This window comes from Oncorhynchus clarkii, chromosome 13, assembly GCF_045791955.1.
Source record: "Oncorhynchus clarkii lewisi isolate Uvic-CL-2024 chromosome 13, UVic_Ocla_1.0, whole genome shotgun sequence".
Taxonomy (NCBI): Eukaryota; Metazoa; Chordata; class Actinopteri; order Salmoniformes; family Salmonidae; genus Oncorhynchus; species Oncorhynchus clarkii.
Genome location: NC_092159.1, coordinates 65,192,978 through 65,213,279, shown reverse-complemented (window position 1 = coordinate 65,213,279; position 20,302 = coordinate 65,192,978). Strand labels below are relative to the sequence as shown.

General features: G+C 54.0%; 1 protein-coding gene across 1 annotated transcript; it reads right to left on the bottom strand.

Annotated features, from left to right (window-relative positions):
• Window positions 1-4,864: 4,864 nt before the first annotated feature.
• Window positions 4,865-20,302, bottom strand: LOC139423631 (protein FAM83G-like). The gene is made up of 6 exons (XM_071175217.1): window positions 19,524-20,302; window positions 17,743-17,910; window positions 8,052-8,176; window positions 6,813-7,143; window positions 6,317-6,662; window positions 4,865-4,929 (listed from the first exon to the last, which is right to left on the bottom strand). The coding sequence occupies exons 1-6, from the start codon at window positions 19,974-19,976 to the stop codon at window positions 4,865-4,867; spliced, it is 1,488 nt and encodes a 495-aa protein (XP_071031318.1). The 5' UTR covers window positions 19,977-20,302.

The window sequence follows — 20,302 nt, the reverse complement described above, 5'->3', positions numbered from 1 at the left end:
GACAGTAGTTCTGCTGGTCTCACTGGAGGATAGTAGTTCTGCTGGTCTCACTGGAGGACAGTAGTTCTGCTGGTCTCACTGGAGGAGAGTAGTTCTGATGGTCTCACTGGAGGACAGTAGTTCTGCTGGTCTCACTGGAGGAGAGTAGTTCTGCTGGTCTCACTGGAGGACAGTAGTTCTGCTGGTCTCACTGGAGGACAGTAGTTCAGATGGTCTCACTGGAGGAGAGTAGTTCTGATGGTCTCACTGGAGGACAGTAGTTATACTGGTCTCACTGGAGGACAGTAGTTCTGATGGTCTCACTGGAGGACAGTAGTTATACTGGTCTCACTGGAGGACAGTAGTTCTGCTGGTCTCACTGGAGGACAGTAGTTCTGCTGGTCTCACTGGAGGAGAGTAGTTCTACTGGTCTCACTGGAAGAGAGTAGTTATATTGGTCTCACTGGAGGACAGTAGTTCGGCTGGTCTCACTGGAGGACAGTAGTTCTACTGGTCTCAGCTGGAGGACAGTAGTTCTGATCGTCTCACTGGAGGAGAAAAGTTATGATAGTTTCAGCTGGAGGAGAGTAGCTCTTATGTTCTCAGCTGGAGGAGAGTAGTTCTGATGGTCTCAGCTGGAGGACAGTAGTTCTGATGGTCTCACTGGAGGACAGTAGTTCTGATGGTCTCACTGGAGGAGAGTAGTTCTGATGGTCTCAGCTGGAGGAGAGTAGTTCTGATGGTCTCAGCTGGAGGAGAGTAGTTCTGATGGTCTCAGCTGGAGGAGAGTAGTTCTGATGGTCTCAGCTGGAGGAGAGTAGTTCTGATGGTCTCAGCTGGAGGACAGTAGTTCTGATGGTCTCAGCTGGAGGAGAGTAGTTCTGATGGTCTCAGCTGGAGGAGAGTAGTTCTAATGGTCTCAGCTGGAGGACAGTAGTTCTGATGGTCTCAGCTGGAGGAGAGTAGTTCTGCTGGTCTCAGCTGGAGGACAGTAGTTCTGATGGTCTCAGCTGGAAGAGAGTAGTTCTGATGGTCTCAGCTGGAGGAGAATAGTTATGATAGTTTCAGCTGGAGGAGAGTAGTTCTGATGGTCTCACTGGAGGAGAGTAGTTCTGATGGTCTCAGCTGGAGGACAGTAGTTCTGATGTCTCAGCTGGAGGAGAGTAGTTTGGATGGTCTCAGCTGGAGGACAGTAGTTCTGATGGTCTCAGCTGGAGGAGAGTAGTTCTGATGGTCTCAGCTGGAGGAGAGTAGTTCTGATGGTCTCAGCTGGAGGAGAGTAGTTCTGATGTTCTCAGCTGGAGGACAGTAGTTCTGATGGTCTCAGCTGGAGGAGAGTAGTTCTGCTGGTCTCACTGGGGGAGAGTAGTTCTGATGGTCTTACTGGAGGAGAGTAGTTCTGATGGTCTCAACTGGAGGAGAGTAGTTCTGATGGTCTCAGCTGGAGGAGAGTAGTTCTGATGGTCTCAGCTGGAGGAGAGTAGTTCTGATTGTCTCAGCTGGAGGAGAGTAGTTCTGATGGTCTCAGCTGGAGGAGAGTAGTTCTGATGGTCTCACTGGATGAGAGTAGTTCTGATGGTTTCACTGGAGGAGAGTAGTTCTGATGGTCTCAGCTGGAGGAGAGTAGTTCTGATGGTCTCAGCTGGAGGAGAGTAGTTCTGATGGTCTCACTGGAGCAGAGTAGTTCTGATGGTCTCAGCTGGAGGAGGGTAGTTTTGATGGTCTCAGCTGGAGGATAATAGTTCTGATGGTCTCAGCTGGAGGAGAGTAGTTCTGATGGTCTCACTGGATGAGAGTAGTTCTGATGGTTTCACTGGAGGAGAGTAGTTCTGATGGTCTCAGCTGGAGGAGAGTAGTTCTGATGGTCTCAGCTGGAGGAGAGTAGTTCTGATGGTCTCACTGGAGCAGAGTAGTTCTGATGGTCTCAGCTGGAGGAGGGTAGTTTTGATGGTCTCAGCTGGAGGACAGTAGTTCTGATGGTCTCAGCTGGAGGAGAGTAGTTCTGATGGTCTCAGCTGGAGGAGAGTAGTTCTGATGTTCTCAGCTGGAGGACAGTAGTTCTGATGGTCTCAGCTGGAGGAGAGTAGTTCTGCTGGTCTCACTGGGGGAGAGTAGTTCTGATGGTCTTACTGGAGGAGAGTAGTTCTGATGGTCTCAACTGGAGGAGAGTAGTTCTGATGGTCTCAGCTGGAGGAGAGTAGTTCTGATGGTCTCAGCTGGAGGAGAGTAGTTCTGATTGTCTCAGCTGGAGGAGAGTAGTTCTGATGGTCTCAGCTGGAGGAGAGTAGTTCTGATGGTCTCACTGGATGAGAGTAGTTCTGATGGTTTCACTGGAGGAGAGTAGTTCTGATGGTCTCAGCTGGAGGAGAGTAGTTCTGATGGTCTCAGCTGGAGGAGAGTAGTTCTGATGGTCTCACTGGAGCAGAGTAGTTCTGATGGTCTCAGCTGGAGGAGGGTAGTTTTGATGGTCTCAGCTGGAGGATAATAGTTCTGATGGTCTCAGCTGGAGGAGAGTAGTTCTGATGGTCTCACTGGATGAGAGTAGTTCTGATGGTTTCACTGGAGGAGAGTAGTTCTGATGGTCTCAGCTGGAGGAGAGTAGTTCTGATGGTCTCAGCTGGAGGAGAGTAGTTCTGATGGCCTCACTGGAGCAGAGTAGTTCTGATGGTCTCAGCTGGAGGAGGGTAGTTTTGATGGTCTCAGCTGGAGGACAGTAGTTCTGATGGTCTCAGCTGGAGGAGAGTAGTTCTGATGGTCTCAGCTGGAGGAGAGTAGTTCTGATGGTCTCACTGGATGAGAGTAGTTCTACTGGTCTCACTGGAGGATAGTAGTTCTACTGGTCTCACTGGAGCAGAGTAGTTCTGATGGTCTCAGCTGGAGGAGAGTAGTTCTAATGGTCTCAGCTGGAGGAGAGTAGTTCTGATGGTCTCAGCCTGTTGCGCTAGCTGAGTGTTATCCTGTTGTGCTAGCTGAGAGTTAGCCTGTTGTGCATAGCTGAGTGTTAGCCTGCTGTGCTAGCTGAGTGTTAGCCTGTTGTGCTAGCTGAGTGTTAGCCTGTTGTGCTAGCTGAGTGTTAGCCTGTTGTGCTAGCTGAGTGTTAGCCTTTTGTGCTAGCTGAGTGTTAGCCTCTTGTGCTAGTTGAATGTTAGCCTGTTGTGCTAGCTGAGTGTTAGCTTGTTGTGCTAGCTGATTATTAGCCTTTTTTTCTCCAAGCTAACTGCTGTATGTTTAGTATCTATACTATGTTTCGTATCTATAGTTGGGTGTGTAGTGTGTGTAGGTTGTGTAGTGTGTTTAGTATCTATAGTTGGGTGTGTATTGTGTGGGGTTTCTTTCTCGTCAGTGTGCTGACACAGTCCTTTTACGGTTTCGCAGTCACTCTGGGGTCGTACTTCAGTCTCGCAGTCACTCTGGGGTCGTACTTCAGTCTCGCAGTCACTCTGGGGTTGTACTGCGGTCTCGCAGTCACTCTGGGGTCGTACTTCAGTCTCGCAGTCACTCTGGGGTTGTACTGTGGTCTCGCAGTCACTCTGGGGTACTACTGCGGTCTCACAGTCACTCTGGGGTTGTACTGTGGTTTCGCAGTCACTCTGGGGTACTACTGTGGTTTCGCAGTCACTCTGGGGTACTACTGTGGTCTCACAGTCACTCTGGGGTACTACTGCTGTCTCGCAGTCACTCTGGGGTACTACTGCGGTCTCACAGTCACTCTGGGGTCGTACTGCGGTCTCGCAGTCACTCTGGGGTACTACTGCGGTCCCACAGTCACTCTGGGGTCGTACTTCGGTCTCACAGTCACTCTGGGGTTGTACTGCGGTCTCGCAGTCACTCTGGGGTTGCACTGCGGTCTCGCAGTCTCTCTGGGGTTGTACTGCGATCTCGCAGTCACTCTGGGGTTGCACTGCGCTCTCGCAATCACTCTGGGGTTGTACTGCGGTCTCGCAGTCACTCTGGGGTTCTACTACAGTCTCCCAGTCACTCTGGGGTTGTACTGCGGTCTCGCAGTCACTCTGGGGTTGCACCGCAGTCTCGCAGTCACTCTGGGGTTGTACTACGGTCTTGCAGTCACTCTGGGGTTGTACTGCAGTCTCCCAGTCACTCTGGGGTTGCACTGCGCTCTGGGGTACCACTGCGGTCTCGCAGTCACTCTGGGGTTGTACTGCGGTCTCACAGCCACGCTGTGTTCGCAGTGCAGTCTCACAGTCACTCTGGGGTCGTACTGCAGTCTCACAGCCACTCTGTGTTCGCAGTGCGGTCTCACAGTCACTCTGGGGTCGTACTACAGTCGCACAGCCACTCTGTGTTCGCAGTGCGGTCTCACAGCCACTCTGTGGTCGTAGTGTGGTCTCACAGTCACTCTGGGGTCGTAGTGCGGTCTCACAGTCACTCTGGGGTTGTAGTGCGGTCTCACAGTCACTCTGTGTTCGCAGTGTGGTCTCACAGCCACTCTGTGGTCGTAGTGTGGTCTCACAGTCACTCTGGGGTCGTAGTGCGGTCTCACAGTCACTCTGGGGTCGTACTGCAGTCTCACAGCCACTCTGGGGTCGCAGTGCGGTCTCACAGCCACTCTGTGTTCGCAGTGCGGTCTCACAGCCACTCTGGGGTCGTAGTGCAGTCTCACAGCCACTCTGTGTTCGCACTGCGGTCTCACAGCCACTCTGGGGTCGTAGTGCAGTCTCACAGCCACTCTGTGTTCGCAGTGCGGTCTCACAGTCACTCTGGGGTCGTAGTGCGGTCTCACAGTCACTCTGTGGTCGTAGTGCAGTCTCACAGTCTAGCCACAGTCCAGTTCCATTCAGACAGTCTCTTTGTGGTCCTGTTAGCTCCAGACGGTCTGTCTTCTTAACCCCTCTGACTCCACATAGGTCCTGACCACTCCCGTTCCTCATGACCAACTGCACCGTCCGGGGCTTGGGGATGGGGGTGAAGGTAAGGGAGGGGCATACGGGACTGGGGAGAGTGGGGGAGATTGGGTAGGGAATAGAGTTAGGGGTAGGGTTAGGATTAGGGGTATATTTAGGGGTAGAGATAGGGATAGAGATAGGGGTAGTGGTAGAGATAGGGGTAGGGGTAGAGTTAGGGATATAGATAGGGGTAGAGATAGGGGTAGTGGTAGAGATAGGGGTAGAGATAGGGATAGAGATAGGGGTAGTGGCAGAGATAGGGATAGATATAGGGGTAGAGATAGGGGTAGTGGTAGAGATAGGGGTAGAGATAGGGGTAGTGGTAGAGATAGGGGTAGTGGTAGAGAAAGGGATAGAGATAGGGGTAGAGATAGGGGTAGTGGTAGAGATAGGGGTAGAGTTAGGGGTAGTGGTAGAGATAGGGGTAGTGGTAGAGATAGGGGTAGAGATAGGGGAAGAGATAGGGGTAGTGGTAGAGATAGGGGTAGTGGTAGAGATAGGGGTAGAGATAGGGGTAGTGGTAGAGATAGGGGTAGTGGTAGAGATAGGGGTAGAGATAGGGGTAGTGGTAGAGATAGGTGTAGAGATAGGGGTAGTGGTAGAGATAGGGGTAGAGATAGCGGTAGAGATAGGGATAGAGATAGGGGTAGAGATAGGGGTAGTGGTAGAGATAGGGGTAGATATAGGGGTAGAGATAGTGGTAGAGATAGGAGTAGAGATAGTGGTAGAGATAGGGGTAGAGATAGGGGTAGTGGTAGAGATAGGGGTAGTGGTAGAGATAGTGGTAGAGATAGGGGTAGTGGTAGAGATAGGGGTAGAAATAGTTGTAGAGATAGGGGTAGTGGTAGAGATAGGGGTAGTTGTAGAGATAGGGGTAGTGGTAGAGATAGTGGTAGAGATAGGGGTAGTGGTAGAGATAGGGGTAGAGATTGGGGTAGATGTAGGGGTAGAGATAGGGGTAGTGGTAGAGATAGGGGTAGTGGTAGAGATAGGGGTAGAGATAGGGGTAGTGGTAGAGATAGGGGTAGTGGTAGAGATAGGGGTGGAGATAGGGGTAGTGGTAGAGATAGGGGTAGAGATAGGGGTAGAGATAGGGGTAGTGGTAGAGATAGGGGTAGATATAGGGGTAGTGGTAGAGATAGGGGTAGTGGTAGAGATAGGGGTAGAGATAGGGGTAGAGATAGGGGTAGTGGTAGAGATAGGGGTAGAGATAGGGGTAGAGATAGGGGTAGAGATAGGGGTAGTGGTAGAGATAGGGGTAGAGATAGGGGTAGTGGTAGAGTTAGGGGTAGTGGTAGAGATAGGGGTAGTGGTAGAGATAGGGGTAGAGATAGGGGTAGAGATAGGGGTAGAGATAGGGGTAGAGATAGGGGTAGAGATAGGGGTAGTGGTAGAGATAGGGGTAGAGATAGGGGTAGTGGTAGAGTTAGGGCTAGTGGTAGAGATAGGGGTAGTGGTAGAGATAGGGGTAGAGATGGGGGTAGTGGGAGAGTTAGGGGTAGGGGTTGGTCTAGGCACAGCCCTGTCAGGAAGTGTCTCCTCATTGGGCAGGGTAAAGGGACTGCTGAACCGTATAGCCTGGCTCGTTTCAAACCTCTCGGAGCGTTGCAGGTGCACCTGGGTCGACCGTGACGCGTCCCGCACGTTGATGAACCCGATGACATCTCTGGGGGGGTCGGGTTCGGGCCAGGTGGGCAGGTACGGAATCAGGTACGCTTTCTCCAGACAGGCCAATCCCGGGTGGAGGGGCGGAGCTTCCACTGGCTCCCGGACACGCACCTAGATTGATTGAAACGATTGATCACAATACTGAGGACAATATTTTAATATTTTTCTTTTTTTTTAAAGAATACAAATAAACAAATCTACAGCTGCTTTTAAAAGAGCACGGTACATTATGGTAAAGTACGGAGCAATGCATTCTGATACCTTTGTTTTCAGGGGGTTCTGGGAGTTGGAGTTCTGGAGCTCCGGAGTTCCGGAGGAGACAGGGCCGGCGCTGCTAGCGTTAGCGTTGCCGATCACCACGGCGTATTTAGGGCTGAACAGCTTCCTGGCGTTAGCTGCGGAGAGAGAAGCGACGGGGGTGGCCCGGGGGAGGGGCTCTGGCTCCGGTTCCGTCTCCGTGGTGACCCTGCGGAGGTCGACCCCGCTGGAGGTCAGGTAGAGGTCACGGAACAGCTGGTCAATGGAGTCAACCGCCTGGCCCGTTACCAAGGTGACCAGGTGTCTGTCCAAACGAGACGCCGTCCAGGTGAAACTGGAGGGGAGGAGCACACACACAAAGACACAGTCGGGGGTCAGAGGTCGTCACTACAAAGATCCTTCCATTGAGGACGTTTGAAAAGGTCACGAGGACGTTGATATATGCCTTCATTGGCGATCACAATTTTTTTTTAAATGGCACTAGTGATATTCGGAGGCGATGGATGCTGCTTAGACCACATAAAGTGATAGCAAGCCGGGAGAATACTTGATGATACTTGATCATACTTGTTGTTTTTAATTATTAAGCCTTCCCCAAACCATAGCCCTTCTAGTCCTCGGAATGAATACCTAAACATAACTTAACCCTTTGTGTTGTTTCTGTTTTAACCCTGTTACCATGGAGAATTAACCCTGTAACCACGCAGAATTAACCCTGTAACCATGGAGAATTAACCCTGTAAACATGGAGAATTAACCCTGTAACCATGGAGAATGAACCCTGTAACCATGGAGAATTAACCCTGTAACCATGCGGAATTAACCATGCAACCATGCGGAATAAACCCTGTAACCATGGAGAATTAACCCTGTAACCATGGAGAATTAACCCTGTAACCATGCGGAATTAACCCTGTAACCATGGAGAATTAACCCTGTACCCACACGGAATTAACCCTGTAACCATGCAGAATTAACCCTGTAACCATGGAGAATTTGGAGTCAGAGGGTTAGGAGTCAGAGGGTTAGGGGTCAGTGGGTTAGGGATTAGAGGTTAGGGGTCAGAGGGTTAGGAGTCAGAGGGTTAGGAGTCAGAGGGTTAGGGATCAGAGGGTTAGGGGTCAGAGGGTTAGGGGTCAGAGGGTTAGGGTTCAGAAGGTTTGGGGTAAGAGGGTTAGGGGTCAGAGGGTTAGGGGTCAGAGGGTTAGGAGTCAGAGGGTTAGGGGTCAGAGGTCAGGGTACCTGTACGATCCAGAAACAGCCTTGTCTCCATCTATCAACAGGAACCTGTGACCCAGCCGTCCTCTCACCCTGGTACACGACCTGCTGAAGAACTCTGCTCCCCCTGACACACGCACACGCAGGCTCTGCAGGACAGAGTGGTGTTGAGAGGACAGTGAACAGCAGGACAGAGTGGTGTTGAGAGGACAGTGGACAGCATGACATAATGAGTGGTGTGTTGAGAGGACAGTGGACAGCAGGACAGAGTGGTGTTGAGAGGACAGTGGACAGCAGGACAGAGTGGTGTTGAGAGGACAGTGGACAGCAGGACATAATGACTGGTGTTGAGAGGACAGTGGACAGCAGGACAGAGTGGTGTTGAGAGGACAGTGGACAGCAGGACAGAGTGGTGTTGAGAGGACAGTGGACAGCATGACATAATGAGTGGTGTGTTGAGAGGACAGTGGACAGCAGGACAGAGTGGTGTTGAGAGGACAGTGGACAGCAGGACAGAGTGGTGTTGAGAGGACAGTGGACAGCAGGACATAATGACTGGTGTTGAGAGGACAGTGGACAGCAGGACAGAGTGGTGTTGAGAGGACAGTGGACAGCAGGACATAATGACTGGTGTTGAGAGGACAGTGGACAGCAGGACATAATGACTGGTGTTGAGAGGACAGTGAACAGCAGGACAGAGTGGTGTTGAGAGGACAGTGGACAGCAGGACATAATGACTGGTGTTGAGAGGACAGTGGACAGCAGGACATAATGACTGGTGTTGAGAGGACAGTGGACAGCAGGACATAATGACTGGTGTTGAGAGGACAGTGGACAGCAGGACATAATGACTGGTGTTGAGAGGACAGTGGACAGCAGGACATAATGACTGGTGTTGAGAGGACAGTGGACAGCAGGACATAATGACTGGTGTTGAGAGGACAGTGGACAGCAGGACATAATGACTGGTGTTGAGAGGACAGTGGACAGCAGGACATAATGACTGGTGTTTACAGTAAGTGGTTCAAAAGGTAGACATGTCTGTCTGTTCTGTGGGTGGGACCCGGTGTCTGTCTGCCTGTCTGTCTGCCTGCCTGTCTATCTGTTCTGTGGGTGTGACCCAACTGCCAGATAACATGTAGAAAGTAGCACACAGCGATAACACTGGGGCTCTTTAAAATACTCTCCCTCTGTCTGTCTGTCTGTCTGTCTGTCAGCCTGTCTGTCTGTCTGCCTGTCTGTCTGCCTGCCTGCCTGCCAGCCGGTATGTCTGTCTGTCTGTCTGTCTGTCTGTCTGTCTGTTCTGTGGGTGTGACCCGGTGTCTGTCTGTCTGTCTGTCTGTCTGCCTGCCTGTCTGCCTGCCTGTCTGTCTGTCTGTCTGTCTGCCTGCCTGCCTGTCTGTCTGTCTGTCTGTCTGCCTGCCTGCCTGTCTGTCTGTCTGTTCTGTGGGTGTGACCCAACTGCCAGATAACATATGGAAAGTAGCACACAGCGATAACACTGGGGCTCTTTAAAATACTCTCCCTCTGTCTGTCTGTCTGTCTGTCTGTCTGTATGCCTGCCTGCCTGCCAGCCGGTCAGCCTGTCTGTCTGTCTGCCTGTCTGTCTGTCTGTCTGTCTGCCTGCCTGTCTGGCTGTCTGTATGTCTGCCTGTCTGTCTGCCTGCCTGCCTGCCAGCCGGTATGTGTGTCTGTCTGTCTGTCTGTCTGTCTGTTCTGTGGTGTGACTCGGTGTCTGTCTGTCTGTCTGTCTGTCTGTCTGTCTGTTCTGTGGGTGTGACCCGGTGTCTGTCTGTCTGTCTGTCTGTCTGTTCTGTGGGTGTGACCCGGTGTCTGTCTGTCTGTCTGTCTGTCTGTCTGTCTGTCTGTCTGTCTGTTCTGTGGGTGTGACCCGGTGTCTGTCTGTCTGTCTGTCTGTCTGTTCTGTGGGTGTGACCCAACTGCCAGATAACATATGGAAAGTAGCACACAGCCATAACACTGGGGCTCTATAAAATACTCTCCCTCTGTCTGTCTGTCTGTCTGTCTGTCTGTCTAACTGCCTGCCTGCCTGCCTGCCTGCCTGCCTGCCTGCCTGTCTGCCTGCCTCTGTCTGTCTGTCTGTCTGTCTGTCTGTCTGTCTGTCTGTCTGTCTGTCTGTCTGTCTGCCTGCCTGCCTGCCTGCCTGCCTGCCTGCCTGCCTGCCTCCCTGCCGGTCAGCTGGTCAGCCTGTCTGTCTGTCTGCCTGCCAGCCGGTCTGCCTGCCTGCCTGTCTGTCTGTCTGTCTGTCTGTCTGTCTGTCTGTCTGCGTGCTCAGGGGAGGGGTTGTCAGTTTTGTACCACTCCCTTTTTGAAGGTCGTAGGTCAAAAAGTTTGAAAACCCCCTGGGACACATGATAGTGGTAACAAATGGGAGTTGGGTTGCCATAGTGATGGCTACAGTATTGAGTGATGGCTAGAGTCTTCTGCCCTGACTGGAAGGGTGTGTCCAGACTGTGACCCCGGTCGGTGCTGCTCAACCAGTCTGTGACCCCGGTCGGTGCTGCTCAACCAGTCTGTGACTAAGGTCGGTGCTGCTCAACCAGTCTGTGACCCCGGTCGGTGCTGCTCAACCAGTCTGTGACCCCGGTCGGTGCTGCTCAACCAGTCTGTGACTAAGGTCGGTGCTGCTCAACCAGTCTGTGACTAAGGTCGGTGCTGCTCAACCAGTCTGTGACCCCGGTCGGTGCTGCTCAACCAGTCTGTGACCCCGGTCGGTGCTGCTCAACCAGTCTGTGACTAAGGTCGGTGCTGCTCAACCAGTCTGTGACTAAGGTCGGTGCTGCTCAACCAGTCTGTGACTAAGGTCGGTGCTGCTCAACCAGTCTGTGACCCCAGTCGGTGCTGCTCAACCAGTCTGTGACCCCGGTCGGTGCTGCTCAACCAGTCTGTGACTAAGGTCGGTGCTGCTCAACCAGTCTGTGACCCCAGTCGGTGCTGCTCAACCAGTCTGTGACCCCGGTCGGTGCTGCTCAACCAGTCTGTGACCCCAGTCGGTGCTGCTCAACCAGTCTGTGACTAAGGTCGGTGCTGCTCAACCAGTCTGTGACTAAGGTCGGTGCTGCTCAACCAGTCTGTGACCCCGGTCGGTACTGCTCAACCAGTCTGTGACCCCGGTCGGTGCTGTTCAACCAGTCTGTGACCCCGGTCGGTGCTGTTCAACCAGTCTGTGACTAAGGTCGGTGCTGCTCAACCCGTCTGTAACTAAGGTCGGTGCTGCTCAACCAGTCTGTGACTAAGGTCGGTGCTACTCAACCAGTCTGTGACTAAGGTCGGTGCTGCTCAACCAGTCTGTGACTAAGGTCGGTGCTGCTCAACCAGTCTGTGAATAAGGTCGGTGCTGCTCAACCAGTCTGTGACCCTGGTCGGTGCTGCTCACCCAGTCTGTGACCCCGGTCGGTGCTGCTCAACCAGTCTGTGACTAAGGTCAGTGCTGCTCAACCAGTCTGTGACTAAGGTCGGTGCTGCTCAACCAGTCTGTGACTAAGGTCGGTGCTGCTCAACCAGTCTGTGACTAAGGTCGGTGCTGCTCAACCAGTCTGTGACTAAGGTCGGTGCTGCTCAACCAGTCTGTGACCCCGGTCGGTACTGCTCAACCAGTCTGTAACTATGGTCGGTGCTGCTCAACCAGTCTGTGACTAAGGTCGGTGCTGCTCAACCAGTCTGTGACCCTGGTCGGTGCTGCTCAACCAGTCTGTGACTAAGGTCGGTGCTGCTCAACCAGTCTGTGACCCTGGTCGGTGCTGCTCAACCAGTCTGTGACTAAGGTCGGTGCTGCTCAACCAGTCTGTGACTAAGGTCGGTGCTGTTCAACCAGTCTGTGACTAAGGTCAGTGCTGCTCAACCAGTCTGTGACCCCGGGTGGTGCTGCTCAACCAGTCTGTGACTAAGGTCGGTGCTGCTCAACCAGTCTGTGACTAAGGTCGGTGCTGCTCAACCAGTCTGTGACTAAGGTCGGTGCTGTTCAACCAGTCTGTGACTAAGGTCAGTGCTGCTCAACCAGTCTGTGACCCCGGGTGGTGCTGCTCAACCAGTCTGTGACTAAGGTCGGTGCTGCTCAACCAGTCTGTGACCCTGGTCGGTGCTGCTCAACCAGTCTGTGACTAAGGTCGGTGCTGCTCAACCAGTCTGTGACCCCGGTAGGTGCTGCTCAACCAGTCTGTAACCCCGGTCGGTGCTGTTCAACCAGTCTGTGACTAAGGTCGGTGCTACTCAACCAGTCTGTGACTAAGGTCGGTGCTGCTCAACCAGTCTGTGACTAAGGTCGGTGCTACTCAACCAGTCTGTGACTAAGGTCGGTGCTGCTCAACCAGTCTGTGACTAAGGTCGGTGCTGCTCAACCAGTCTGTGACCACGGTCGGTGCTGCTCAACCAGTCTGTGACCCCGGTCGGTGCTGCTCAACCAGTCTGTGACTAAGGTCGGTGCTGCTCAACCAGTCTGTGACTAAGGTCGGTGCTGCTCAACCAGTCTGTGACCCTGGTCGGTGCTGCTCAACCAGTCTGTGACTAAGGTCGGTGCTGCTCAACCAGTCTGTGACCCCGGTCGGTGCTGCTCAACCAGTCTGTAACCCCGGTCGGTGCTGTTCAACCAGTCTGTGACTAAGGTCGGTGCTACTCAACCAGTCTGTGACTAAGGTCGGTGCTGCTCAACCAGTCTGTGACTAAGGTCGGTGCTACTCAACCAGTCTGTGACTAAGGTCGGTGCTGCTCAACCAGTCTGTGACTAAGGTCGGTGCTGCTCAACCAGTCTGTGACCACGGTCGGTGCTGCTCAACCAGTCTGTGACCCCGGTCGGTGCTGCTCAACCAGTCTGTGACTAAGGTCGGTGCTGCTCAACCAGTCTGTGACTAAGGTCGGTGCTGCTCAACCAGTCTGTGACCCCGGTCGGTGCTGCTCAACCAGTCTGTAACCCCGGTCGGTGCTGTTCAACCAGTCTGTGACTAAGGTCGGTGCTGCTCAACCAGTCTGTGACTAAGGTCGGTGCTGCTCAACCAGTCTGTGACTAAGGTCGGTGCTGCTCAACCAGTCTGTGACCCCGGTCGGTGCTGCTCAACCAGTCTGTGACCCCGGTCGGTGCTGCTCAACCAGTCTGTGACCCCGGTCGGTGCTGTTCAACCAGTCTGTGACTAAGGTCGGTGCTACTCAACCAGTCTGTGACTAAGGTCGGTGCTGCTCAACCAGTCTGTGACTAAGGTCGGTGCTGCTCAACCAGTCTGTGACTAAGGTCGGTGCTGCTCAACCAGTCTGTGACCCCGGTCGGTGCTGCTCAACCAGTCTGTGACTAAGGTCGGTGCTGCTCAACCAGTCTGTGACTAAGGTCGGTGCTGCTCAACCAGTCTGTGACCCCGGTCGGTGCTGTTCAACCAGTCTGTGACTAAGGTCGGTGCTGCTCAACCAGTCTGTGACCCCGGTCGGTGCTGCTCAACCAGTCTGTGACTAAGGTCGGTGCTACTCAACCAGTCTGTGACTAAGGTTGGTGCTGCTCAACCAGTCTGTGACTAAGGTCGGTGCTGCTCAACCAGTCTGTGACTAAGGTCGGTGCTACTCAACCAGACTGTGACTAAGGTCGGTGCTGCTCAACCAGTCTGTGACCCCGGTCGGTGCTGCTCAACCAGACTGTGACTAAGGTCGGTGCTGCTCAACCAGTCTGTGACCCCGGTCGGTGCTGCTCAACCAGTCTGTGACCCCGGTCGGTGCTGTTCAACCAGTCTGTGACTAAGGTCGGTGCTGCTCAACCAGTCTGTGACTAAGGTCGGTGCTGCTCAACCAGTCTGTGACTAAGGTCGGTGCTGTTCAACCAGTCTGTGACCCCGGTCGGTGTTGCTCAACCAGTCTGTGACTAAGGTCGGTGCTGCTCAACCAGTCTGTGACTAAGGTCGGTGCTGTTCAACCAGTCTGTGACTAAGGTCGGTGCTGCTCAACCAGTCTGTGACCCCGGTCGGTGCTGCTCAACCAGTCTGTGACTAAGGTCGGTGCTGCTCAACCAGTCTGTGACTAAGGTCGGTGCTGCTCAACCAGTCTGTGACTAAGGTCGGTGCTGCTCAACCAGTCTGTGACTAAGGTCGGTGCTGCTCAACCAGTCTCTGACCCTGGGTGGTGCTGCTCAACCAGTCTGTGACTAAGGTCGGTGCTGCTCAACCAGTCTGTGACCCCGGTCGGTGCTGCTCAACCAGTCTGTGACTAAGGTCGGTGCTGCTCAACCAGTCTGTGACCCCGGTCGGTGCTGCTCAACCAGTCTGTGACCCCGGTCGGTGCTGCTCAACCAGTCTGTAACTAAGGTCGGTGCTGCTCAACCAGTCTGTGACTAAGGTCGGTGCTGCTCAACCAGTCTGTGACTAAGGTCAGTGCTGCTCAACCAGTCTGTGACTAAGGTCGGTGCTGCTCAACCAGTCTGTGACTAAGGTCGGTGCTGCTCAACCAGTCTGTGACTAAGGTCGGTGCTGCTCAACCAGTCTGTGACTAAGGTCGGTGCTGCTCAACCAGTCTGTGAACCCGGTCGGTGCTGCTCAACCAGTCTGTGACCCCGATCGGTGCTGCTCAACCAGTCTGTGACCCCGGTCGGTGCTGCTCAACCAGTCTGTGACTAAGGTCGGTGCTGCTCAACCAGTCTGTAACTAAGGTCGGTGCTACTCAACCAGTCTGTGACCCCGGTCGGTGCTGCTCAACCAGTCTGTGACTAAGGTCGGTGCTGCTCAACCAGTCTGTGACCCCGGTCGGTGCTGCTCAACCAGTCTGTGACTAAGGTCGGTGCTGCTCAACCAGTCTGTGACCCCGGTCGGTGCTGCTCAACCAGTCTGTGACCCTGGTCGGTGCTGCTCAACCAGTCTGTGACCCCGGTCGGTGCTGCTCAACCAGTCTGTGACTAAGGTCGGTGCTGCTCAACCAGTCTGTGACCCCGGTCGGTGCTGCTCAACCAGTCTGTGACCCTGGTCGGTGCTGCTCAACCAGTCTGTGACCCCGGTCGGTGCTGCTCAACCAGTCTGTGACTAAGGTCGGTGCTGCTCAACCAGTCTGTGACTAAGGTCGGTGCTACTTAACCAGTCTGTGACCCCGGTCGGTGCTGCTCAACCAGTCTGTGACCCCGGTCGGTGCTGCTCAACCAGTCTGTGACCCCGGTCGGTGCTGTTCAACCAGTCTGTGACTAAGGTCGGTGCTGCTCAACCAGTCTGTGACTAAGGTCGGTGCTGCTCAACCAGTCTGTGACTAAGGTCGGTGCTGTTCAACCAGTCTGTGACCCCGGTCGGTGTTGCTCAACCAGTCTGTGACTAAGGTCGGTGCTGCTCAACCAGTCTGTGACTAAGGTCGGTGCTGTTCAACCAGTCTGTGACTAAGGTCGGTGCTGCTCAACCAGTCTGTGACCCCGGTCGGTGCTGCTCAACCAGTCTGTGACTAAGGTCGGTGCTGCTCAACCAGTCTGTGACCCCGGTCGGTGCTGCTCAACCAGTCTGTGACTAAGGTCGGTGCTGTTCAACCAGTCTGTGACACCGGTCGGTGCTGCTCAACCAGTCTGTGACTAAGGTCGGTGCTGCTCAACCAGTCTGTGATTAAGGTCGGTGCTGCTCAACCAGTCTGTGACTAAGGTCGGTGCTGCTCAACCAGTCTGTGACACCGGTCGGTGCTGCTCAACCAGTCTGTGACTAAGGTCGGTGCTACTCAACCAGTCTGTGACTAAGGTCGGTGCTGCTCAACCAGTCTGTGACCCCGGTCGGTGCTGCTCAACCAGTCTGTGACCCCGGTCGGTGCTGCTCAACCAGTCTGTGACTAAGGTCGGTGCTGCTCAACCAGTCTGTAACTAAGGTCGGTGCTACTCAACCAGTCTGTGACCCCGGTCGGTGCTGCTCAACCAGTCTGTGACTAAGGTCGGTGCTGCTCAACCAGTCTGTGACCCCGGTCGGTGCTGCTCAACCAGTCTGTGACCCTGGTCGGTGCTGCTCAACCAGTCTGTGACCCCGGTCGGTGCTGCTCAACCAGTCTGTGACTAAGGTCGGTGCTGCTCAACCAGTCTGTGACTAAGGTCGGTGCTGCTCAACCAGTCTGTAACTAAGGTCGGTGCTACTCAACCAGTCTGTGACCCCGGTCGGTGCTGCTCAACCAGTCTGTGACTAAGGTCGGTGCTGCTCAACCAGTCTGTGACCCCGGTCGGTGCTGCTCAACCAGTCTGTGACCCCGGTCGGTGCTGCTCAACCAGTCTGTGACTAAGGTCGGTGCTGCTCAACCAGTCTGTGACTAAGGTCGGTGCTACTTAACCAGTCTGTGACCCCGGTCGGTGCTGCTCAACCAGTCTGTGACCCCGGTCGGTGCTGCTCAACCAGTCTGTGACCCCGGTCGGTGCTGTTCAACCAGTCTGTGACTAAGGTCGGTGCTGCTCAACCAGTCTGTGACTAAGGTCGGTGCTGCTCAACCAGTCTGTGACTAAGGTCGGTGCTGTTCAACCAGTCTGTGACCCCGGTCGGTGTTGCTCAACCAGTCTGTGACTAAGGTCGGTGCTGCTCAACCAGTCTGTGACTAAGGTCGGTGCTGTTCAACCAGTCTGTGACTAAGGTCGGTGCTGCTCAACCAGTCTGTGACCCCGGTCGGTGCTGCTCAACCAGTCTGTGACTAAGGTCGGTGCTGCTCAACCAGTCTGTGAGCCCGGTCGGTGCTGCTCAACCAGTCTGTGACTAAGGTCGGTGCTGTTCAACCAGTCTGTGACACCGGTCGGTGCTGCTCAACCAGTCTGTGACTAAGGTCGGTGCTGCTCAACCAGTCTGTGACACCGGTCGGTGCTGCTCAACCAGTCTGTGACTAAGGTCGGTGCTACTCAACCAGTCTGTGACTAAGGTCGGTGCTGCTCAACCAGTCTGTGACCCCGGTCGGTGCTGCTCAACCAGTCTGTGACCCCGGTCGGTGCTGCTCAACCAGTCTGTAACTAAGGTCGGTGCTGCTCAACCAGTCTGTGACTAAGGTCGGTGCTTCTCAACCAGTCTGTGACCCCGGTCGGTGCTGCTCAACCAGTCTGTGACCCCGGTCGGTGCTGCTCAACCAGTCTGTGACCCCGGTCGGTGCTGCTCAACCAGTCTGTGACCCCGGTCGGTGCTGCTCAACCAGTCTGTGACTAAGGTCGGTGCTGCTCAACCAGTCTGTGACCCCGGTCGGTGCTGCTCAACCAGTCTGTGACTAAGGTCGGTGCTGCTCAACCAGACTGTGACCCCGGTCGGTGCTGCTCAACCAGTCTGTGACTAAGGTCGGTGCTGCTCAACCAGTCTGTGACTAAGGTCGGTGCTGCTCAACCAGTCTGTGACTAAGGTCGGTGCTGCTCAACCAGTCTATGACCCCGGTCGGTGCTGCTCAACCAGTCTGTGACTAAGGTCGGTGCTGCTCAACCAGTCTGTGACTAAGGTCGGTGCTGCTCAACCAGTCTGTGACTAAGGTCGGTGCTGTTCAACCAGTCTGTGACTAAGGTCAGTGCTGCTCAACCAGTCTTTGACTAAGGTCGGTGCTGCTCAACCAGTCTGTGACCCCGGTCGGTGCTGCTCAACCAGTCTGTGACCCCGGTCGGTGCTGCTCAACCAGTCTGTGACCCCGGGTGGTGCAATTATCTAGTGTCATCGATGGTTGCAATAGGCCCCTCTGCTATCACTCATTATCACTCTGTGGCCATAGTCTCCTTACGGTCTTAGACCAGACACCAGGCGCGCGAGTGTGTTACCATAGTTACCTTCAGGTGTCCCGGGTGCATGGCGGCCCTCTCGGCCATAGACAGGAAGTGAGGTAACGCTGCTCTTTCCAACAGGATGTAGACAGACACTTTCCTCTTAAAGCACGCCTCCAGAAGGTCTCTGAAGATATCTACGTCTGTAAACTGGTCCATGACCACCGCAATCACCTACACACACACACACACACACACACACACACACACACACACACACACACACACACACACACACACACACACACACACACTCACACGCACACACACACACACACACACACACACACATACACACACACGCACGCACACACACACACACACACATACAGACACACACACACACACACACACACACACATACAGACACACGCACACATACACGCACACATACACACACACGCACACATACACACACATCGCACACACACACAAACACACACACACAGATCAAGACACATGTTAGAAGGTTGTTATACCTGGGTATAATGCATGATAGGGTGGTAAATAGCCTAGTGGTTAGAGCAGGTAGCCTGGTGGTTAGAGTGTTGGACCAGTAACCAGCAGGTATCCTAGTGGTTAGAGTGTTGGACTAGTAACCAGCAGGTAGCCTAGTAGTTAGAGTGTTGGACTAGTAACCAGTAGGTAGCCTAGTGGTTAGAGTGTTGGACCAGTAACCAGCAGGTATCCTAGTGGTTAGAGTGTTGGGCCAGTAACCAGCAGGTAGCCTAGTGGTTAGAGTGTTGGGCCAGTAACCAGCAGGTAGCCTAGTGGTTAGAGTGTTGGGCCAGTAACCAGCAGGTAGCCTAGTGGTTAGAGCGTTGGACTAGTAACCAGCAGGTAGCCTAGTGGTTAGAGTGTTGGACTAGTAACCAGCAGGTAGTCTGGTGGTTAGAGTGTTGGACTAGTAACCAGCAGGTAGCCTAGTGGTTAGAGCGTTGGACTAGTAACCAGCAGGTAGCCTAGTGGTTAGAGTGTTGGACTAGTAACCAGCAGGTAGCCTAGTGGTTAGAGCAGGTAGCCTGGTGGTTAGAGTGTTGGGCCAGTAACCAGCAGGTAGCCTAGTGGTTAGAGCAGGTAGCCTGGTGGTTAGAGTGTTGGGCCAGTAGCCAGCAGGTAGCCTGGTGGTTAGAGTGTTGGACTAGTAACCAGCAGGTAGACTAGTGGTTAGAGTGTTGGACTAGTAACCAGCAGGTAGCCTAGTGGTTAGAGTGTTGGGCCAGTAACCAGCAGCTAGCCTAGTGGTTAGAGTGTTGGGCCAGTAACCAGCAGGTAGCCTAGTGGTTAGAGTGTTGGGCCAGTAACCAGCAGGTAGCCTAGTGGTTAGAGTGTTGGGCCAGTAACCAGCAGGTAGCCTAGTGGTTAGAGTGTTGGGCCAGTAACCAGCAGGTAGCCTAGTGGTTAGAGTGTTGTGCCAGTAACCAGCAGGTAGCCTAGTGGTTAGAGTGTTGGGCCAGTAACCAGCAGGTAGCCTGTCACGACCTAGTGAAAGGTTCCCCCCCTGTAGCTGGTTATAATATATGGGGGGGGGTCATGACCTAGTGAAAGTCCCCCCCTGTAGCAGGTTGTCATGTAGGGGGGGGTCATGACCTAGTGAAAGTCCCCCCCTGTAGCAGGTTGTCATGTAGGGGGGGTCATGACCTAGTGAAAGTCCCCCCCTGTAGCAGGTTGTCATGTAGGGGGGGTCATGACCTAGTGAAAGTCCCCCCCCCCCCCCCCCCCTGTAGCTGGTTATAATGTATGGGGGGGTCATGACCTAATAAACGACCTTAATAAACTCGCCTTACCTTCTGCGCCTGCGCGATGGTTTTCCTGACCATCTCTTTGATGTGCGTGTGGCCGTCCAGTGGCGGTTGCGCGTACACAGTGACGCGAGTCACTCCTCTGTAGGACGCGCAGTCCGGCCAGCCCAGATCCAGCCGCGGCAGCGAGCAGTCAGACAGCTCCGGCCAGTACTGGAGAGACAGCGGGAGTTCATCACTGTCTGAGTCACCCTGACGGAGCTCTGATGCCGGGTCGTACACCTCCACTGCCCCGGTCAACTGGTCCACCTCCTGGTCCGACAGGAAACACCGGAGACTGGTCGCGTGCAGGAACTTATTAAAGGCATCGCGTCCATCCCGGAGAAGCGTCTCGAGCGCTAATCGTTGGTCCTCGGAATAAAAAAAGTCCGGTTTGGATTCATGCGTCCGGAGGTTCACGTTATTCTCATCCAAACACTGGATCTGCGATAACGCCATGGCTCTAGGCCCACCGGAGCAGTAACCGATAAAAATAAATAAATAAAAACGGAGCACTAGTTAAATAGACAACAGCATTCCACAATAATCATAAAGATGTCCCAACTCTCTCTGGAATGAAAAGTTACCATGAAGACTTGGAACTTTTCCCTTCTCGTTCTCTTCGGTAAAGTCAGACAGACTCACGGGACTCCAACCTGAAGCAACTATCCGTTGCTGATGACTGACCGGTCCCGCCATGCCCATTATTATTTCCGGTTACCGGTCCGGTTGTTCACGCACTTTCTCACCCGTCTCTCTCTCTCTCTCTCCGGGGAGCGCATAGT